This window comes from Homalodisca vitripennis, chromosome 4 (assembly GCF_021130785.1).
Source record: "Homalodisca vitripennis isolate AUS2020 chromosome 4, UT_GWSS_2.1, whole genome shotgun sequence".
Classification (NCBI taxonomy): Eukaryota; Metazoa; Arthropoda; class Insecta; order Hemiptera; family Cicadellidae; genus Homalodisca; species Homalodisca vitripennis.
The window spans coordinates 160,185,243-160,207,515 of NC_060210.1; the positions used below are offsets into that span (position 1 = coordinate 160,185,243).

Here is a 22,273-nt window from a genome sequence, read left to right on the forward strand (position 1 = left end):
TGCACATGAGCACACTAACATTGTTGTACAAAGGTGCCACCACGAATTGTGCCTGGCTATTAGGCTGTATATACAGCAATGTCCCCCACTCAGTTGAGACACAAAAATTGACAGAGCTGTGTTCAGTCTGTTGCATAGTGTGGTCCTCAACTAGTTGTACAATTTTTATAGTTAAGTAACTACTGATCTTCCATGGCTAATAGCACCAATTTGATTCAATGCTCGAAACCACATAAACAGGTTGTCCACTAATAGCAGTCTAATTTTGGTGAAGGAGATACAAAAAGTCTATTGATTCCATTTAATTCAATAACAAATACAACAAATCTGTAAATTGCTTTGTTCTTTTGCATGAACCAATTACAGCCGTATGTGGTGTCAGATTACAGACACAGGATAACTTCTAATACAAGAGTCTCATTTTCAGTTAAAATTTGAAAGATTACACAGACGTCTTAATATTATTGGATGTGTTTGGGATAATTATGCTGCATGTGTTATTATATCACATGAGTATACTGAGTTTGTTTACAAACATATTTATTTTGTATTATATCGTTGCCATCATGGTTACCTGTAAGACCGCTAAGCTCACCAAATACTATGGAGTAACATGCTCTTCATCAAACTCAGTGTTCCTCAAAAGAAATGAAGCTTCATGCACAATTTCTAGTCTATAATGAGCTCTTTATCGAGGTATCAATAGCACAGACAGACAAAAATTAGATGTTTCCAGCCCCACTACTGACAGGCATGGCTGAAGCTGGGCCAATAATGCACCAGGTACAAATCACAACTTGGCAGTGTTATTAAAGAACAAAAGCTGGAGCACAAATGGTTACAGCAAGCTAGGATGACCCTTTGATGACAAGTGTACATTTTTAAGGAATTATTCTATAAAATTGAAAACTTCTGTTTTGTTTTGTTAACTGAAACATTACTACTTTATACGTTGTGTTGATATTTTCCAATAGCTTAACTTAAACGTTGAAATGCCCATAATATTTAAGTAAATATGCTTAAAACTTAATATATCTTTAAAGTTTTTTGTAGGAAAAACTATGAATTCTGACTACAGGGCTCCCTCACTTAAAAATCTCTGAATATTCTAACAAATCCAAGTATTCAAACAATTACTATGGAATTGACATAGCAATTTGATCTAGGTATTTCATTGATGCAATATGAATAGTTTCACTCTCTGATACTTTGTTTTTAACCTTGTCTTATTCAAAATTGGATCAAATTAAAATATTTTCCAAACCATCACTACCTATCAAACTATGCATAATAATGTGCATTTTGTTTATAAAAAGGAGATAAATGTGACAGACACGCATGTTATCCTGTAGAGGTATGTGTCAGATGGTGTAATAATATTGATACATTAATAATGTTTTGGTGTTAAATACAATTCCAGTCAAAGTTGATTGATGGATATTAATAATTGATTGTGAAGTAAAATAGTTATATAGTAATGTGGACCTGCTGCTTGAACTAGCGTCGATCACTAGAACTTTGTTTAAATTGTTCATTTTTTTATAAATATGGAAATGTATGCATCTAATTATATAAATCTTTCTTATAAAAAATACTTTCATTTGCTTAGTATAAATATTTTAACCTAATGAAAGTAAAACCCACAGTTCAAAAAACATTAACTACGTAAAAAGTAATTTAATACAAGGTACTTCTAGTAGTTATTACAAAGTACAATGTAATAGAAAATTGCCCTTTTCCGTTTAAACAAAGTTAATCACTTCTCTGAAATTCCTGTTTGCAGTTTAAGGTGTACAAGATACGTCCATGTAATTTAACACTAATTTGTCAATACTGTTATATAACCCCTCTAACTTCAAGTGTATAAGCAATACAACAACTTCTCATCATTGATATACCTTTTTCTAAAATGTTTGGTAAAAATACTAAGGGCATATTAAGAGACATATCATGGATTTTTCACAAATTTTGCTTTACAACCAGGACAACTGTCATGAGTAACAATTTATAAGCTGGCTGCCTACACATTCTATTGTCTTCTAATGTCTTTGTTTCTGTTGGAATAAATAAAAATTCAGAAATTACAAGACGAGATGTTAGGCCTTTACCAACTAAGACCTCGGTGCTCTGAGACTTCCAAACCTTGCTTCAAGTGATAGTTGCATGACGAGAGTGAGGGACCGTACCGACTATAACCTAAGTGCTCTGAGACTTCCAAACCTTGCTTCAAGTGATAGTTGCATGACGAGAGTGAGGGTCCGTACCGACTATAACCTAAGTGCTCTGAGACTTCCAAACCTTGCTTCAAGTGATAGTTGCATGACGAGAGTGAGGGACCGTACCGACTATAACCTAAGTGCTCTGAGACTTCCAAACCTTGCTTCAAGTGATAGTTGCATGACGAGAGTGAGGGACCGTACCGACTATAACCTAAGTGGTCTGAGACTTCCAAACCTTGCTTCAAGTGATAGTTGCATGACGAAATGTTAGGCCCAAACCGACTAAGAATTTCTCCAGGCTCTGGGACATCCAAATCTTGCATCAAATGATAGTATGTGACAATATATTAGGCCAAAACCGAGCAATAACTTCCTCCATATTCTCAGATTTCCAAACCTTGCTCGCAGTGATAGTGCATGACGAGATATTATGCAAGACATTATTTTAATCAATATAAAATTATTATTATGTGACGTGTACTATGCAATGTTAACATTGTTTCTGGCAATAAAGGTATATTGTACTGTATTGTATATTAGGCCCGTAACGACTAACCTAACTGCTCTGAGACTTCCAAACCTTGCTCGCAGTGATAGTGCATGGCGAGATATTATGCAAGACATTTCTTTAATCAATATAAAATTATTATTATGTGACGTGTGCTATGCAATGTTAACATTGTTTTTGGAAATAAAGGTATATTGTACTGTATTGTATATTAGGCCCGTAACGACTAACGTAACTGCTCTGAGACTTCCAAATCTTGTGCCAAGTGATTTAGTGAAATAGTTACGGAAGAATTCCGAGTTTAAATGATCTTTTGGTTAGTGGATGAATACCGAGGAACCCATGTTATTTCATCCAACGAATAAGGCTGCAAGAAAATTATTAATTTAAAGTTTTATCATCGAGAAGCAAAAGCTCGTCAAAGGCCTTTTGAATGTCCATGCAGGTTATCATATCAAGCTGACCTCGTCGCTCAATTGCAGCGTGCATAATAATGACAAGTTTGTTGCAGTTGAACGTCCTCTCAATGAAGGCATTTATATGGAAAGATAAAGGGGCAGACCCTCTTATAAACAGTCTTACACAACCTTCTCGAATATTGTTTTTATGTTGCCAAGAACAGAAATTTGGCCAACATTAGTAAGTTTAGAAGCTTTTTAGAATCAAATCCTAGATATTAAAATGACGACTAGGTTTAGGTTCTGTTGGGTTAATTCACACATGGCCAATGATCAAATACTTTCAAAGGTATTCAGGTACCATCAGGTACTCTCAATGGTCACCTGCAATAGTTCTGGACATTTTTAAATACGGTTTATAGAAAGCGATCTTTCCAATCCCTTGGTGCATCTTGTCTTAGACTATACATCTTGGCTTAGTAATATTACTTCTACTTGTGCAATTACTTTTTACCGGTGCAAGTATTTGTTTTATGGTTAAAAGAGTAGCCTACAATTTGCACTGATTTATAAAATAGTCGCTGATATATATGATCTATATCCCCCAAAAGCAACTTACAGAAAGCATTACAGAACGTAGGCCTACTCGCCCCCCTCAGTTCTTTCCCAACTATTATTCACCATGTGGAGTCCTGATCAAATTAATAATAACGTATTCAGTATCGGATTTTCAGGTTTTAGGCCCTAGGCTAAGTTTTTGAATGGTTCTTTCTTTTAAAAATATGATTTACTAAATACATAATTTACTTGTGATGACAGATTATGGTCTGGATAGTATCAGTTCTAAACTTATGAAGTAAATATATAACAAAATTAAAACATTCCTCATATATCTTATAAATTTAAGCTTCAGCACGGGCAGTTTTCTTGAAAAAATTAAAAATAGCTCTAGTAACTCTGATACATAAAAAGATTCAACTCTAAAATTTAATAATTACAGGCCAATTTCATAGACTCTTCATTTTCAAAAGTATGTGAAAAACTAATGAAAATTAAACTACGTAGTTTCTTCAAAAGACATGAAATACTTAGGGTAAACCTATTCAAATTTTGACAGAAGATGAATACGGAGACCGCATTGACTACATTTATAGAGAGTGTTTGATGGTATAAATACAGGCTACAAGTATTTTTGGATATAACAAAAGCATTTGACACGGTAAATCACAACATTTTATTAGAAAAATTAAATGTTTATGGAGTAAGAGGTGTAGTGTTCGACTGGTTTGAAAGTTACTTAACACACAGAAACCAGTGTGTAGAGATCAACGGAACAAAAAGTAAATTGGGAATAATGAAACATAGTGTGCCATAAGGATCTGAGTGGGATCTATATTATTTCTGGTATATATCAATGACCTATGCAATAGGAGATTCCACGGACATTATGATATCTTTTGCTGATGATACGGCACTAAGCTACTTGTACATTAGGGGGCCATGGGTGAAGTAGAAACAAAAATTAATTCCGATGGTTCATTCAGATACGTTCCACATGTAAGAGAGCACAAACACTTACCAATTGAAACCGGTGTGAATATTTTACTTCCTAACCGATTTTAACAAATTCTTTATTGTTAGTTTTATCATAAAATTTCCAATAAATAGTTATTCTTGCAATCTTTAATTGGGAATAACAGTTTTTGGGATGTAAAAGTTTGAAAATTTTGAAATGTCGCCATTTTGAAATAAAAGATTGATAATAGGTACTTGATATAATTTTAATAGTGATTTTCCGTTTAATTAGCATAACATAACTGCCAAGTTTCATGTTATTATCAACGGCTTCTGAGATACAATTTTTGAAATACATGTGGACAGAAAGGCACTAAACGCAGCGAGATGGAACGTATGTTCATATGAACCTTTTTGCTTGTTTTTATGTCTTATGTGATATATATATATATATATATATATATATATATATATATATATATATATATATATATATATAACTTATTGAAAAATAAAAAGCTTCAGTATTTTGTGAGATTTCATATCCCCATTTTTAGGATGCATAACACAAGATTATAAAAATAACAAAAACCTCAACAAATAAGAAAGTAACATAGACTACATAAGACCTATGGGTCTATGGGATGTAACCACACAATGTAAATACACAACAAAAATATTAAAAGGCTCAGCTGTTGTATTATTAGAGGCCCAGTTGGAAATTTGCAAAAGTTGTATTTATTTTAAATTTAAATCTATTGGGTACTTATATTTGAGAATAAACTGATAGGCTTTTTCTAGATTTTTAATTCTGAAGTATTTAAATTTTATTCAGAACACGGAAAGACTTTATTAATCCCTTTAAGGTCATAACACTCTTAAATTTTACCTTTTGGTGCTCAGCACCACGTTTGGCCAATGGCCTTTCCTTGTATTTATGAAAAATACCATACCAGCACCCTGTCATCCTGACTCTAAAATGATAAGATGTTTGCCCAATGTACTGCTTGTTACAAAACTCGTGCCGGAGCCTAGTCCGTCTGGTGGCTAATCTGGCACTGAACGGATTACCATACAAAGTATTTGTGGAGTAAAAAAGAGCACCATAGAAATGCCAGCTGATTTTATAGCAAACTGATTGGACACGGTAATGTTTTCTTCATCAAATCTCTTCAAGACGATATTAGCTTTAGAGGGTCTATCTATGCATATAATAGGAAGAAGACACTAGTGCATACAACCAAGAACTGACACAAGTTGAAGTTAGTTGTGGCCAGAGCGACCATCGGAGTCTTTCTCTTAAGTTTGGCCGTTGTTTTTAGAGACCGGCCATATCATAGTTTCCACTCCCTTTACTTGGTTGCAGGCTGTGCCGCTCTGCGCAGTCAATATGATGCCATATTAATTGGGGTTTCATTGTTTAATCGTTATTGGGATTTAATGTGTGGAAATTACTCTTTAGTGTCCCATAAAGAATAGAGGACACCGTCTCCAAGACTTTCTTTACTGATCAGATTGTAACAATTTGGAAGTGGACTGGATTGAAACGCAAGGCAGATTTTCTAATACACGAAGTGGGTAAACGAAGCGAATTGAGCGTTTGCGTCAATTAAAGATTGTAACATCGATCGTTATTGGGAGTTGATTTTCAATTTTGTGAGGCTGAATTTAAAGTTACAAATAAATTCATACTCCCTATCGTAATTGATTTCTTTGTTAGTAATGACTAAGCATTCTCTAGGTGTTTGTTTAGTTATTTGCTGTTTACACTAGATCCACTAGTTACATTTGATTATTTTTTACCTCGTATCACTTACACAATATCGACAGACACGTGTATCTCTCTCATCGAGCTGTATTGGTTCTCCGTCACCTTTGCAGGGCATCTCCTTCCCGCCAAACGAATCGAAAACGAGTCTCGCTTCTCACATGACAACATATTTTGTCTCTAGCACTCGTTTCTAACATTAAAATAACCTAAATTACAAAGCTGATTGATTAATTAAATACAATTAACGAAGTTTAAATTAGTGATTTTCGTATTTGGATTATTTACATTACCTTAATAAATAAAGGAAAAACCTCAAGACATATGATGTTTATGAGAAGCTCCTTAAAAAGTTGTAACGTCACCTAAAACAATCCCACAGCTATAGTATAAAACTAAATAAAACGATTTATTTATTTCTAACATAGTTTTTTTCTTAACACAATAAAATGATTTTAATTTAATGAAATTGAATTTGAGTTTCCACATTACACCAAGAAATGGGCGAAACGAGACACAACTGTTATCGAGTATCAATTAATATAAAGAGTTGTTGTTGTGTTATACAAGACGTAATAAATCAAATCGTTTCAAAGTCATAACAGGATTAAAAAATAATACTCAGATTTTTCTCAGACTTTTTTTAGCACTTACAAACCCCGAAATTTGTTTTAGGGGAATCTAAATTCAACTAATCCTATTACAAAAAAAAATTCTATTATTCAATTTGGCTATTATTCTATACGTAAATTCTGTGGTTATGATTAATTTTTATGAAATATAACTGTTGAATGTTACATATTTCATGTCTACCCTGTTACCTGAAGAGTCTATAGAGTGCAAGGATGTGACAATTACACCTAGTAGGTAAGTCAGATGCCCACTTTCAACTTGTGCTTCCTTGTTAACATTGTCTCAGCAGGTTACTCTTTTATGACACAAAGAAATCAAGCTTCGAAATGGAAAAAAAGCTCAACTTTTGTTGCGATGTGGCAGAGTAGGAATGAAAAAATTATATATTTTAAGTTTCAATGATCCGTTTCATGAATTGACAAGATGCCGCTCGTCGGGCTTAGATTAAAATGAACAGACCTTTTTTATATTTTTCATTTTCAAAAAATTCAACATGTTTCTGATAAATCATAATGATATGAAATGAAATGATTCATGACATTATTACCATCTACAATAATGAGATGCTGAAAATAGATTTCAATAAAAAAAGATTTAAAACTCAAAGTTAAGTAAAAATATAAAATGTATTTTGAATTAAATTAAGTGCGGATGTTTCATAAGTAAAATATGTATAACGAAAAGGCCTTAAATGTAGATTCTCACTTGATGTATTCTCTTACTTTAAAATATTGTGTCTCGGAGACCGTTAATAACATAAAAATGTAACATGACAATCACGACACAACCTTAAAAGGGTCTCATTGTTGAGGTAGGCACTGAACAATAATCTCGTTTAGGTAACATGTGTTTCTCCACCTGATAATGTCTGCTCCTGTAGATGCCTCCGGAAATCTGTCCTGTCACTCATCTGTGAGTATTAGATAATTCCAATACTTGGTCTGTACGCCTTGATGTAAACTCCTAAGTAATATATTTCGACATGTTGACCAGTGGACGCCATACGGCGTCAGTACTCGATGCTCTCCGCCGTGAAGGTTGGTTTATCTTTACCCAGAGAAAAGAGTATAATATTTACTTGTCATATGTAGTAGATATTACTAGTAAAATGTTTTCCCAGACTTTGTTTGCTCCAACAAATAAGTCAATTTTTCTTCAAGTTATTACTGTCGATAGGATATAATTAAATAAGCAGAGTTTCCAATTTGATTTATTATATATACTTAAACAATGCTTCAACATAGTAACGCGATTACAACAACACATTGTACATACAACAATGCGTTGAGTATACATTGTACATACAACAATGTGTTAAGTATACATTGTACATACAACAATGTGTTGAGTATACATTGTACATACAACAATGTGTTGAGTATACATTGTACATACAACAATGTGTTGAGTATACATTGTACATACAACAATGTGTTGAGTATACATTGTACATACAACAATGTGTTGAGTATACATTGTACATACAACAATGTGTTGAGTATACATTGTACATACAACAATGTGTTGAGTATACATTGTACATACAACAATGTGTTGAGTATACATTGTACATACAACAATGTGTTGAGTATACATTGTACATACAACAATGTGTTGAGTATACATTGTACATACAACAATGTGTTAAGTATACATTGTACATACAACAATGTGTTAAGTATACATTGTACATACAACAATGTGTTGAGTATACATTGTACATACAACAATGTGTTGAGTATACATTGTACATACAACAATGTGTTGAGTATACATTGTACATACAACAATGTGTTAAGTATACATTGTACATACAACAATGTGTTAAGTATACATTGTACATACAACAATGTGTTGAGTATACATTGTACATACAACAATGTGTTGAGTATACATTGTACATACAACAATGTGTTGAGTATACATTGTACATACAACAATGTGTTGAGTATACATTGTACATACAACAATGTGTTGAGTATACATTGTACATACAACAATGTGTTGAGTATACATTGTACATACAACAATGTGTTGAGTATACATTGTACATACAACAATGTGTTGAGTATACATTGTACATACAACAATGTGTTGAGTATACATTGTACATACAACAATGTGTTGAGTATACATTGCAGAGTCAACAAAAAATTTTGTAAGAAACAAAAACAGTGTTATGCTTTCTCAAAAAAAGAATATACAGATTCGTGACGTGACAGTGGTCCCTGTTCAAACAAGTGCCTCCTGATGGCGGGTACGAGCTGTTTGACGATCAGCTGCAGGCGGCTCAAGAAGGTGTTGATCACTCGCACCTTGCGGTTGGGGGTGGCTAGTTCTACACCCCCTAGGCACGAGGGAGCCAGGTATCGTGAACTGTCCACCACTATCTTGACTCGGCGTCCGACCTTCTCCTTGTACCGATCTTTGGCTGGCTCCAATAGTTCCTCTATTATTGTCAGATCTTGTTCTCTTACTCGTACCAGTACCACCCGCTCGAGCATCTAACAACAAAATATAGAATCATAGGTAGGAAATCAGTAATTCCTCTACCATTGTCAGATCTTGTTCCCTTACTCTTACCAGTATCACGCGCTCGAGCATCTAACAACAAAATATAGAATTCATAGGTAGGAAATCAGTAATTCCTCTACCATTGTCAGATCTTGCTCCCTTACTCGTACCAGTATCACGCGCTCGAGCATCTAACAACAAAATATAGAATTCATAGGTAGGAAATCAGTAATTCCTCTACCATTGTCAGATCTTGTTCCCTTACTCGTACCAGTACCACTCGCTCGAGCATCTAACAACAAAATATAGATTCATAGGTAGGAAATCAGTAATTCCTCTACCATTGTCAGATCTTGCTCCCTTACTCGTACCAGTATCACGCGCTCGAGCATCTAACAACAAAATATAGAATTCATAGGTAGGAAATCAGTAATTCCTCTACCATTGTCAGATCTTGTTCCCTTACTCGTACCCGTACCACCCGCTCTCGAGCATCTAACATAAAATATGGAATTCAAATGTTTATGTTAAACAGTACTTCTATCTTCGTCAGAATTATTTCTTGTAACTAGATACAAATGTTATAAAAGGTGAAAAGTACCCATCGCTTGATGATCGCCCCGTCGTTCTACAAGTCCAGTAGTTCGACTATAACAAATACATATATTGCCATAATCGCACCATTAATTTCAGATCTGACAAAAACATAGCTTAATTCAAAAGTACAGTTGATTATAACCTAATTTTCATAAACTCAGTTTGGAACTTCAGATTTAACCCCAAAATAATGCTGACAAGAGTTTAAACACACAAAATGATCAAATCCTACTAGCCGCTCGCAAAACTTGAAAGTTACCTCTGACACTAACTGCTAACATAGCAATGCAAACAAAGTAAAGTAGTTTTTATGGTTATTTGAACAAGATTAGGAAGTACAGCATTTATAGTTTCCTAACGGAAAACCCCTATGTTCGTGCATCAAGTATGATACAAAATTAAATGTGACTAATCAAAATCATCCCTTAATATAATGCCTTTCACGTGCAGACTACAAATTCTAGAGTGTATGTAATTAGCAGTTATAACATTGTAAATGGAATATTATTAATTTTTTTAAATATCCCTTTAAAATTAACTTCAAACTACTTTCCTTTCATCCAAGCCTTTTTTTTATTACTGGTGATTGAAGTCTACGAGTATGTACTAAAGCTGTGGACTATCCCAGCCCTTAACTTTGTAAGTTCGTGGTTTTATATTAAGCTCATTAAATGTTATACTAACTCTCCAATACAAGTGGATCGGCTAGCAAGCCTATTGCCTATAACCACCTAACAACATTGCCAACACACAATGCATTCCTAAAAACGTCTAATGAAATTGAATGGAATAAAAAATCACTTCAACAAGCCATATGGTATTTTGTAGTATTGAAACCTGCTTTTAATTTAAAAGTAAATGAAACTAAGCATAAAACTAGAAATAACTCTATAACTTTTCTGCATTCATTAATTTAAATTAAATGTCTTGCCTCTAAAAAACAATAGCTTATGTTACAAAATATGACTAATCTTGTAAAAGTCGCAAGCTATATGTACACAACCGATGATAAGACATTCATGGGCAACTACTCTCGGATCAAAAAATTTAGATACGGGAGTTTGAAAGTTAACCACAAACTTACCAATAAAGGAACCATAATGGTAGCGTTGTTTGTATCTGTGTTTATACATGTAAATAAAATATTTACTAACAATAACTTCCAGATTTTTGTATCAGCGACACGAAAAAGGTGCCGGTGTTTTTATTTAATTATAAAAATAAATACAATTAATTCAAATTTATAGTTTTCAAGCGTGTTTTTACAATGGGGTTCAGTAGACCCCTATGTGTCTGTTGAATGACAAAAAATATGTGTGTCTTTTGAAGATTAACATAAGTTGGTTGATAGTTCACTTCTCGTAACTCTGCTAGCCAGAGTAACTACTGATGTAACTAATGAGTGTTCCTACAGTTTTCTGTTTTTAATTTTATTCGATTACAAGAAGTAGCAAACCTCTCTAGTGACTTCTATTTTGCATCATTTGGCGTAGAGCTTAGTGCATAAATCACATCTTGATTCAAAGTTTGCATACATGTTCTTTTTCATGAACATGAACTTTTTCTACACGTTTTATGCTAAAGAGAAAAAGACTGATCTTTTAGTTTTGCTCAACCCATCTCCATACGTTAAAAATAGATTTAAATAGAATTGGCAAGGGATGAGATGGTTCGGTAAAAAAATGCATACGATCAATAACCTAGAATAATATCCTATCACCTATGATCTCTCATAATCTAGCCAGTAATTGGTTTATTGTAATACATAATCAAAACTGCTGAGGTAACTGGTAGTTTATGTTACCCTGAATAGTCCTTGGATCAACATTTCGAGCAGAATATTCCTGTACAACTCGGGGTCCTCATTCTTCTTCAGCAGTCGGTCCTGGACCTCTGCCTCGATCCGCGAGATATGCGCCTCTCTGCAGGCCAGCTCTCGCAGCCTCGCCCGGTTCTGGAGAGTCGCTTCCGTCCTGCCAACAGCACACTCAGTTCGAGCTCCAGGCATGTGAATAACTTAAATAAGAATGATTACTTGTGATTTAACTTAAAAGGTTATTAGAACAGAATTTTCATTCGTACTCATAAAGCACATTACGTTTTAAATAGTAAAAGCGTATCATCAATCATATAATATAGAATTTTAAACAAACAAGTGGAATGACCTTCTCTGTTACATATATAGCAAGTTGTATGTTTTAGGTTAACTCGCTTATATATTTAGTCTGAAAACGTACAAATATAAGTTATGAAAGAAAATAACCAACGTCATGAAGAAGGAAACTGGCATCATATGCTGTCAGATTTATCGTACTTTTACCCCTGGAGACTCACCAAGCAATCTCCCCCAACACATTCCCCTTCCAAGATGTTGAGCTGATGTCGAGAAACAATAACCGACCTAAGGGAATCAATTATTTATCCCCCACCTTGATGCTTCCATAGGGACGTTCTGATCAGTCGCGACCTTACTAGAAATATGAGTACACAGATTTAGTAAATTTCCACACACTATATTCAGATCCCTGACTGAAATTCTTCTGAAATAATCACTTAATACTAATCAATTTCAAGTAACTTTTATACAAAGTGTACCTGTGATCAAACCACTTTTCTTCATTTTATAGCCTACATCTAAACTCAAAAATCTAGTTTGAATAAAACCCAACATAAAATCTAAATATATACAATCACATTTCATAATGCACAATAATTCTATAAAGTAACTCAAGTATTTCATGGAACATATCTTGCTGCAATTTAGGTTTTTCAGAAATTAATTCTATCAATCAGACGTTTGATATCATTACATATATATCATGATAGTATCAAAATATTTACGTCTGGAGTCCTTTGACAACGGTTATTTCCTTCACCTCGCAGATCCTTTGCATGTCCTGATGCACCTTGTGCACTAGTCTGACCATTTGATGGATGCACTCCTACAATCTAAGATTTTATCTCTTCGTATCTCTATTCAAGTGGAATAACCATGATACTTACGTCTGGTCTTGTTTGACAACGGTTATTTCCTTCACCTTGTAGATCCTTTGCATGTCCTGAAGCGCCTTGTGCACTAGTCTGACCTTTTGATGGATGTACTCCTACAATCTAAGATTTTATCTCTTCGTATCTATATTCAAGTGGAATCAACATGATACTTACGTCTGGTCTTGTTTGTAAACGGTTATTTCCTTCTTCTCGTAAATCCTCTGCATGTCCTGACGCGCCTTGTGCAGCAGTCTGCCCTTCTCGTAACAGAACTCACCCTCTGTCTTGGAGTCGATCTCCTCGGCCCGTTCTCTAGCCTCGTGATCGATGAACGCCACCATCCGGTGTATCTGTGGCCATCACAAATATATTCATGTGTAGCGGTATGTAATGTAGCAAATATGTATTTTTATAGATTTTCTACTCGACGGAATGTTCATGATGACATTCTTTATGTTAAAAGTTTAATTCCAAGAATGTCTTATTTTACCAGGCGTAGTTAGGGCTAAGAAGCCCTCTCTAACACTTAACCTGGGGAATAACGACTTTAAGATGACTTCCGAACCACCACCAACGGCCGAGCAGGCGGACTGCTTGCAAGGACAGGTAGATCAGCAGTCACCATGCAAGCTGCAGCCGTGCTCGACGTTGCCGTACCGCGGCTACACTGTGCTATTGGCGTTGATGCTGTAAGGCCTCGTGCATTAAATGTAAAATTACTGGACAATTGTGTTGTAAACTCATATACTATTATAGTTTTAACCAATAAAAATAGCTCCTCCACCAGTAAAATGTCTGCTATTAGTCTCAGTTAACTTATGTAAATATACAAACTGTAAGCTTACGTTATAGCTGGGTACAGCAAAAAATGCTTCAATGCTGTTCACATAACCTAATTTACTTTAAATCTCTATTTAAACTTTATGTCCTTACTTGGGACTCTATATCGTTCCTGGACAGGGATGGTTTATATCTGTTCATTTCACACACTCCAACAAAGATACCAAAGGTATTCTTTTTCAAAATTCTAAGTTAAAACGTGAAAATTACATAACATAAACATCAATAAGTATTAGCTTTAAGTAAGTATGTTTACAAAAATACCACATGACAAACAGAGTAGACATTTACATATTTATTAAACTGGTAGCGGTTACTCGCTTATTACTTAGTTTTCTGCTGGACAGCTGGAACATCATAGTCATATTCTTTTTAAATGTCATAGAAATCACTCCTGTGATAAATCGTAGGCATATATTCCAATCTTATGATTAGGAGATAATAATAATCAGAATAATTATACTTAAATTTAAAAGGCTATATTTTGAGGCCCAGAAGTCGGAAAGGTGAAACAGTTTTTATAGGTACAAGTGAAATCAATGGAATTGCTATAGTTATATTTATGATTATTTTAATTCCATACTTTGATTGTACCCTCGGTATTATTTCTTAAATGGCATGAATATCTGTAAACTCGATTCAGTTCTATATCTCTTACTATAGAATATTTGTTCGATATATCATTTTATTTTCTTGGTTTAGTGTAAGAGTTACGTAAATTTATTTACGTGACTCTTAAAATAATGAAAATTGTGTATATAAATTTTAGAATCGTATGTATTGGTGGAAAGCGGCCCCACAAGCCCCTCGATGGTTTTCTGCAATACAAATTTGTACTTTGTATCTGGTGTATTGCTCAGTGGTTCCTCTTGCATGCTCATAGGCTTACTGATTCGTTGGTCATATTGGCGGTTTTGCTTTTTCTGCTTCTGCAATATACCGTCCCACAATGTCAAAGGAAATAGTTTCCAGAATTCAAATTAAACTAAATGATTTAATTCGCCACTGCTGTCATCTACAGTAAAAGTCAGATGATACTTCTGTCATAACTATTATAAATGCAGCACTCTACCACATATGGCATTTTGTTCATGCAAATTCGAATTGTGGAATAAGTATTTTGTAATACTTAGTATTTCGGAATAAAATAATATGTATATGTATTATTCTGATGTCCAAGAAAATCCCAAATTTCTTATAAATCTGTCCTCTAGTTTTTGTGTGATTCAGTCACACATCCAAAATCCAAACTTCATTCTTCACAAAGTTTCGAATTTATAATATCAATAATATTATATTAAATATTTGTACAGATATTATAAGACTATAAGGACACAGTAAATAGAGTATGAGTTTTATTTATGTAATCGAATCTAGTTTCACTAGATAATAAGGGTGCATGTTTTAAGTAGATAGTTTTAAGTGCATGTTTTGCGTCGTAGATTTTCTCCACTAAAGTTTATTCTGGCATATATGCATCGATAAATCTATTTACGTAGTACTAAACTGTAAATAGATTCGCCTATTCTTGCCAAATAACTATTTAAAAGTTTAAGATTAACTTTGGGTACTTCCAAGGTTATCTTAATTTTATTTATTTTTTCAATATTAATATATACGTAGGAAAACACCTGTAAACAAAAAAATGTATAGTACAGTATTGACATTAGTTATACAATGTAATTTTGCAATATAAAAAAATGGTTATTTTATGTATATTGACGTTTGTGAAAGAATAATATAAAGAAAAGGCCCGTCTAGTCCTACAGTTTGACTCTAGTACATGTGAGTCAACTGTATGCCTTTCAGCTTCTCGATAACCTTGAGGTACCACGGCTGAGGTCAAACAGGCGTGTTGTAGATTATTCACAGTTCACAGAATTAACTTATAATTACGAATGCTAGCCTATTTCTCGTACTCAAATCTGGCTATATTAATTTTTAAATCCATTGAGTAAACATTTTTAAAACTTCAATACAATTGGAATAATGGCTTTTCAGAATAAATTGTAAACAAGCACAAGTTTTTCTCAAATCGAATGCTAATGCCAGGCATAAATTGTGCAATATTGTTTGATATATCAAACCATGTATTATCTACCTTCACTGTCAGTAATTAACATTGATTATTGGGAGTCATGTTGTATTCAATGCACTCCAACAGTCTGAGGTAATCACATATTCAGGACGAAGTTTATTTTCCAGAACTGTTCTAAGAGATTCAAACGCTTTGTTACTTGTTTTTTACCTTCGATGTTTCTACATTAGTTTCAGAACTATCGTTTTCTTTCAATTATAATTTACTAATAAAATCCATATTCCATAAACATTTTTAGATGACGAAAACACATGACACGTTTACGACATAGAAACACGCGATTTCCTAGGATAGAAAAAGGATTCCCGACTCGGACATTACATTACTGCTTTAGTGGAATATTATGTAAGATGCTTCACAGAACGGCGTGATTCATCAGAGAATGACGATATAGAACCAGTTTGTGCTTAGCGATTCCAATGAGCTGATTAACAGCTCACGTGTGAAACAGATAAAGGCTGAGTGTTATTATATCGCTAAAAAAGTAAACATGTACAATGGGAACGTCTTTTGACTTTTAAACTTAAGCTGAACTGAAAATACTACGAGATAAACCCTTACTATATGGTCACAAGTATCAATATAATAAATTCAGATTACAATTAAATTTGCTCCCCAGTAAATGTTATTAAATATAATCTGAACTTATCCTGAACTAAACATTGGAATTCCATGTAGATTCACTGAACTCAGACCTGATTTTTTCGAAAATATGGATAAACCTCAGCTCTCTCTTTCAGTGCCAGAACACGTGATTTCCCAACATAAACGGAAAAATTGTCCTGAGTACCGATGAGACAAGTCATGCATGATCAGAACAATTTCAAGTTGTCATCATGTGACATATCTCTGTTAATGCGACAGTGTTATTAACAGTAAAGTGTTATCTGATAAAATGGAAATATGAGTATTATTATTGTGTATCACACGAATTTGCATGGTAACGAAAGTCATAGTCATTGGAAGATATTCCAATTTATGCACTCTGTTCTGATGCGAGAGTAAAGTCATTTTTCTTACCATCCACATCCTGTCCTAAGGTACATATGTTACAGGTGACATCCGGTGCTTCTGCTTAACCTTCTTACCTAAAGAGGAGAATCGAAGCTGAAACAGGTTAAGCAAATATGTCAGAGTTTGGCACTCAATGTGAAGTTTGCAAGAAACGTCGTTGAAACACGCGTGTTCCGGCTAAATTCGGAATTTCGGTTGTTCCCAAATGGGTAACCACCTTGTCTTAGTTTACCTTTGAATTTCAGATTCTAAAGAGGTAACAAGAGTTATTCGCTACTTTAGCGTGGTGATGAGACCCGAAACGATCGAAAACAGGATCACGCACAAAGGAGCCTAAGCTTCTTCTCGACACTTAGCTGCACGTTACAATGTTAATCTATACGAAGCCGATGTGTAAGACTCAGTACCCTAGGATCCTAACCGTCTCGGTAACTGCCTGTGCTAAAGTGGAACCTAAGTTGCGGATGATTTCAAATTTAGATCAGTAAAAAAATATGAGAGCTTTGCTCTCTTATGTAAATACAATAACTAGAAAAAAAATATTTTGGCGTTTGCTGGTCGGCAACACCTCTACCTTAATAGTTTAGATATTCTTGGACATTAAGTTTTTGACTGTCAATGAGATTAACTTAGAATATTAAAAAAAATATCCCAAGAGCCTGCAAGATACTTTTGCTGTGTGCGATAAGTCTCGCAGATGACTTTTCAAGAAAATATCTGAGAATACCTGTTGCATTTATTTCTGTCTTGTTATAATTACATTTTGCCTTCCTTAAATTGTCTTTAATGTTCCTCTTCCGATTTGATCGGTACCGGCAGTAAACAGAGCGGTCTGTGCTCTAGAACAATGACTCCGTCTACTAAAGGGTGAGGTTTGACAGCTGGCGGGGTTAGTCATCGTGGTGGTACGTGGCAAGAAGTGGAGTGTGGGAACACAGAGAGGGCTGTTCTCTACAATAAATAATCAGCAGGAGGATGAGTGACAGATTAGGAAGGCCGTGGATTGACTCACTGTGAGTCATGGATCAGGGGACCAACACGTATTAGTTAATGTGTAAACACAAAAGATGATGGCCCGGCCCCAACCCCATTCAGTTTTTTAATACTCCCCCAGCTGATCCGTGATTTCACTCAACCGCCGCGGTGCCCGGGCCGGCCGCCCGCTTCGAGGGGGTGATTCACGAGGTCCTCCCCTGCACCCTTAGTCACCCGCACTCTATTGCTGTGACGAATTTCGATATTTTATTAATATATTAGCGGGCTAATGGGCCATACTTCACGGCCGCGGGCGAACAGCTTATACTGCTTAATTCCGGCTCCAAATTGGGCATAACGACTTGATTTATAACGACTTTCCTCTTCACTCCCTGCACCGATTTACAATCGGGGTGAAATTAAAAGTCTTACATTTTTTTGCGTGGGCGATTTTTTATAGGGCCCCTAAATCACGGGTCCTTGAGGCGTCAACAATGCGATACTTACTCATTACGCATATATCACAAAGCAAGTACTACGTAGGCCTACTCAACTTCAAACCGTATGTTTTCCAAAAAATACACGTTCACTTCTGTATTTACTTCAAAAACTTGTATTAGGATAAATATATTTTTTTTAAATATAGTTAATGTAAAAGTGAAGTGCTAAAATAAAATCAAATTTAGACGTAATACATACGTCAAGAAGTAACTAGACATCTACATCAATATAGTTTACAAACATTGTTGAAATGAAATACAATACATTCATTTTCAAAACTAGAACGTACACACTTTATTAAATTATTTTTGTTTGTTTTAAGTTAATTTAGAAAACTGTATTTATAGTTCGGTACTAAATAAACTACTTACTGATTGCGTGGGAGGGAAGGAATGTCACGCGTAGTGACCGGGATTCCTATCAATGTAATGGACAATAATACAAAATTAGAACACTCTTCTTGGCCAGCGTGGGAGAGTTGTTTACCGTTGTCTTTTATTTAACACCCCCCAGAAACAGAATACACCTTGCCCTAGCTTTTCTGGCATGCACCCCTCAATATAGGAACTAAGTGAAGCATCATATATAGTAGACTAATCTGTACGCTCCATGCTTCCAGAAGTCGAAGCTATAGTAAGATAATGCTATTACTGCTGTTGCACTGTTTGACGAAAGTAGGTAGCCTCACTTCATTTCCTGGATAAGTCTACAGCCGAATTTCAAGCCATTACACATTCCAACACTCCTTTATGTATTTATCAGAATCAGAATTTTATTAATGTTTTAATTTTTCTAACATACAGAACACAGAAGAAAATAGAAAATGTTATGATGGCCCCAAATTATTAAAATTTGATTTTTAGTCAAGCCTCCTTTGGGTTCCTCCGTGTCAAATACATACATGTTTTTAAGATGTCTGTCCGTAAGTATATGTATGCGCGAGTAGCTAAGCGTATATCATAATTGATTAGTAAAAATGTCAAAATGTTCCGAAAATATATACTTAAAATTATTTGGATAAATGGTTAATCCTGTTATAATTGCATATCCAGGATCTTTTTATATAAGCTCGTTGCAAGTTTTAAACATTTCATTTTAATTTCTTCAATTTTGCTATGTGAACTTCGACGTGTAAATATGATTTATAATTAAATCCAGACAATCTCAATGTTAAATATTAAAATATTTATTGCACATACATTCCTTACATTCTTTCATATATTAAATTAAAAATCATATAATATTTTTCACTGAGAGAGATAATGACTTAAATTTAAATCTCAAGAAAATACTTTTAAAAGGCTCTAATTAGGCAAAAGAGCATTTTATTTATTAGGTCTACACACTCTCCGTTATTAAAAATACCGTGTACCACGGGAAGACAAATTCAGTCATAATTTTTATTTTGCTTAATAAATACAATTCTATGGCAATTTGCATACCCGTACAAGAATTTCTAAAACTGTCAGATAATGTGGAACAGGCGAGTGCAATGTCTGCTACGAGTGGAAGAGATAGAACATGTGTAGGCTACCATACTTGACACAGCAATTAATAATTATTTCAAGTATTACAAACGTACTTGAAAATTTGCGTCAATTTCTTGAAACAAACATTAAAATACTAGTTGTATCCCGAGGATTCGCAAGCAATTCCAGATTAACAAGGACTTCATACCGGCAAAATCATCTATTTTTAAATGACGTACCAAACATTTCTGAGTTATGTGGCGTCATTGGAGAACATTCCAATCCCCTGACTCACGAATCCCTGACATTAGAATAATGTTAATGAATAAGTTTAAGTTTAAGCATAAAGTTTAACTTTAAGTTTCGGAGCCCTGACGTCGGTTAGTAAAACAGTTTTAATAGATACCAATAAAATAACAACAATACTTTCTGCGCAAAATCTCATTATATTGAATCGAATAGCTCCAAATATTCCAGTAGCAATATTTTAGACCAGCGGGAAGGAATCTTAGTCGTAGTCTATAGCTTACTTAATGAGAGCATCTATGATGTAATATGATGGGGCTCTGTGATAATTTATAAATGGAAGTAGACATATTTGAGGTATATGAAAAAATACATACATAGAAAAGTAAAAAGCAGCTTTTACGTAACAGAAACATAACAGTTAAACCATCACATCTCCAAATCTGCCTGTACGCGAGCCAGCCGGCTCCGATCCTCGTATGTACCTTAGTACGGTTTTAGCTTTGATTACATAGCTTTCATTACATATATATGTAATCAATATTAATCAAAAGTTTTAGTTCTTCGAGAGCATAGACGTGATACAATGCTCTTCGACCTCTATTCGCTATACTGTATTGTACTTTTTCATTAGTTCAGTCTACAAATTATATACATTTTTATACATCTAATCAGTGTCGTATCGTAAATGCAAGCGGACTCGGTGCCCTTCTGATGGGTTTCTCTGCTCTCAGAAAAGTGACTTTTGTCTCACTATTGCATCACTTTGTAATTTATTTGCTCGTTGCGCTCGCTTGTTTCCTCAAATTGTAGTCACTGAACGAAGGGCCGTTGAGTCATATTAATGCTCGATACCTACGTTTTATTTCTTCTTAAATATCCAGAATAAGCTAAATTGTCTCGACTTCCATCTATAGTAAAAAGTTGGATAATACTTTATCCAGTAATAATACTGTTGCTCTTTGATATTTATTACTTTCTTTTGATGCACTTGCAATTTCCCTTTTTCGTGAAAACTCTACATCTACATATGTATTACCAATTTCAATATTTTCCCTCCCCAATAAAAGTCAAATTTGAATTTGTATGTACATTTAGAAACAAAACATAGCCAAATCTTTCTAGAAGTTCTCAAAAGATGCGCTTACTAACGAAAGCGTTTAATTTTTATTTATGTAGATGAATGTATTCATTCTTTTCAATGTAACCTATTAAGAAGTCCCTTTGAACTTTTTCTTTGGCGTAATCAGGGGTGATAATTAACAAATATAATTAATTGTGTAACAAACAAAACTAATTGTCACCAACACACCAACTACGTTCAGCTCACCGGTGTCCAGCAACGTTTTCTCGTTTGAATTATTGAAAAATTCACTTTCTACTCAAAATATATTTATTGATTTTGGGTAAAAGGTTTATTTTGATAGGTAGACATAATAATTGCTATTTTTAAAATGTTAACTGCTATAAGATTAGTGACAATACAGCTAAAACAACTCTCTGTTCACATCGTCAGCTACTGTTTCTCTACACACCCTTAACTCATACAATACCACAGATGTAATGTGTTCAGGTACAAAGACTCTCTAGACCTGGCTTGAGGGCTGACATCTATAGGGGTAAACATTTTAAATTCAAACGAATGTCTCAGAAAATATCAACATATTTATGAGCTTCCAATTCACATGTTTCGGGACCGACAGCTAGAACTTACCCTAACCTGAGAGTTACAGTCGCCAAGAGTTACAGTTAATCATTTCTTCTGTATGGAAAAACATTCATGCAAAATTTCAACGTTATAGCTGGATTCATTCGATATTTATCATGCGGAGTTGAGGAGGAATTCAAATGGCGTTTCCTGGTCAACCTGTGGGAGAATTTCGGGAATAGAAAGCATGACGAAGTGTACAATATTCGGTATTCGGATGTGTACGATTTTCACAATAAAAGCCCATTTTGGGAATGTCTAAAAGTTCTGCAGTTTCGA

General features: G+C 34.4%; 1 protein-coding gene across 1 annotated transcript; it reads right to left on the reverse strand.

Annotated features, from left to right (window-relative positions):
* Positions 1–9,149: 9,149 nt before the first annotated feature.
* On the reverse strand, positions 9,150–14,269 carry LOC124361513 (V-type proton ATPase subunit E-like). The gene is made up of 4 exons (XM_046815568.1): positions 14,077–14,269; positions 13,318–13,493; positions 11,957–12,125; positions 9,150–9,545 (listed from the first exon to the last, which is right to left on the reverse strand). The coding sequence occupies exons 1-4, from the start codon at positions 14,122–14,124 to the stop codon at positions 9,219–9,221; spliced, it is 720 nt and encodes a 239-aa protein (XP_046671524.1). The 5' UTR covers positions 14,125–14,269; the 3' UTR covers positions 9,150–9,218.
* Positions 14,270–22,273: the final 8,004 nt, after the last annotated feature.

Bases quoted from the DNA above. Each gene is read 5' to 3' on its own strand.
- LOC124361513 (XM_046815568.1), bottom strand. From the start codon at position 14,124: ATGAACAGATATAAACCATCCCTGTCCAGGAACGATATAGAGTCCCAA. The intron at 12,126-13,317 runs GTAAGTATCATG...TGCTGTTGGCAG, and splicing joins GTTTACAAACAAGACCAGAC to GACGGAAGCGACTCTCCAGA. The intron at 9,546-11,956 runs GTAACATAAACT...TTTTGTTGTTAG, and splicing joins TGATCCAAGGACTATTCAGG to ATGCTCGAGCGGGTGGTACT.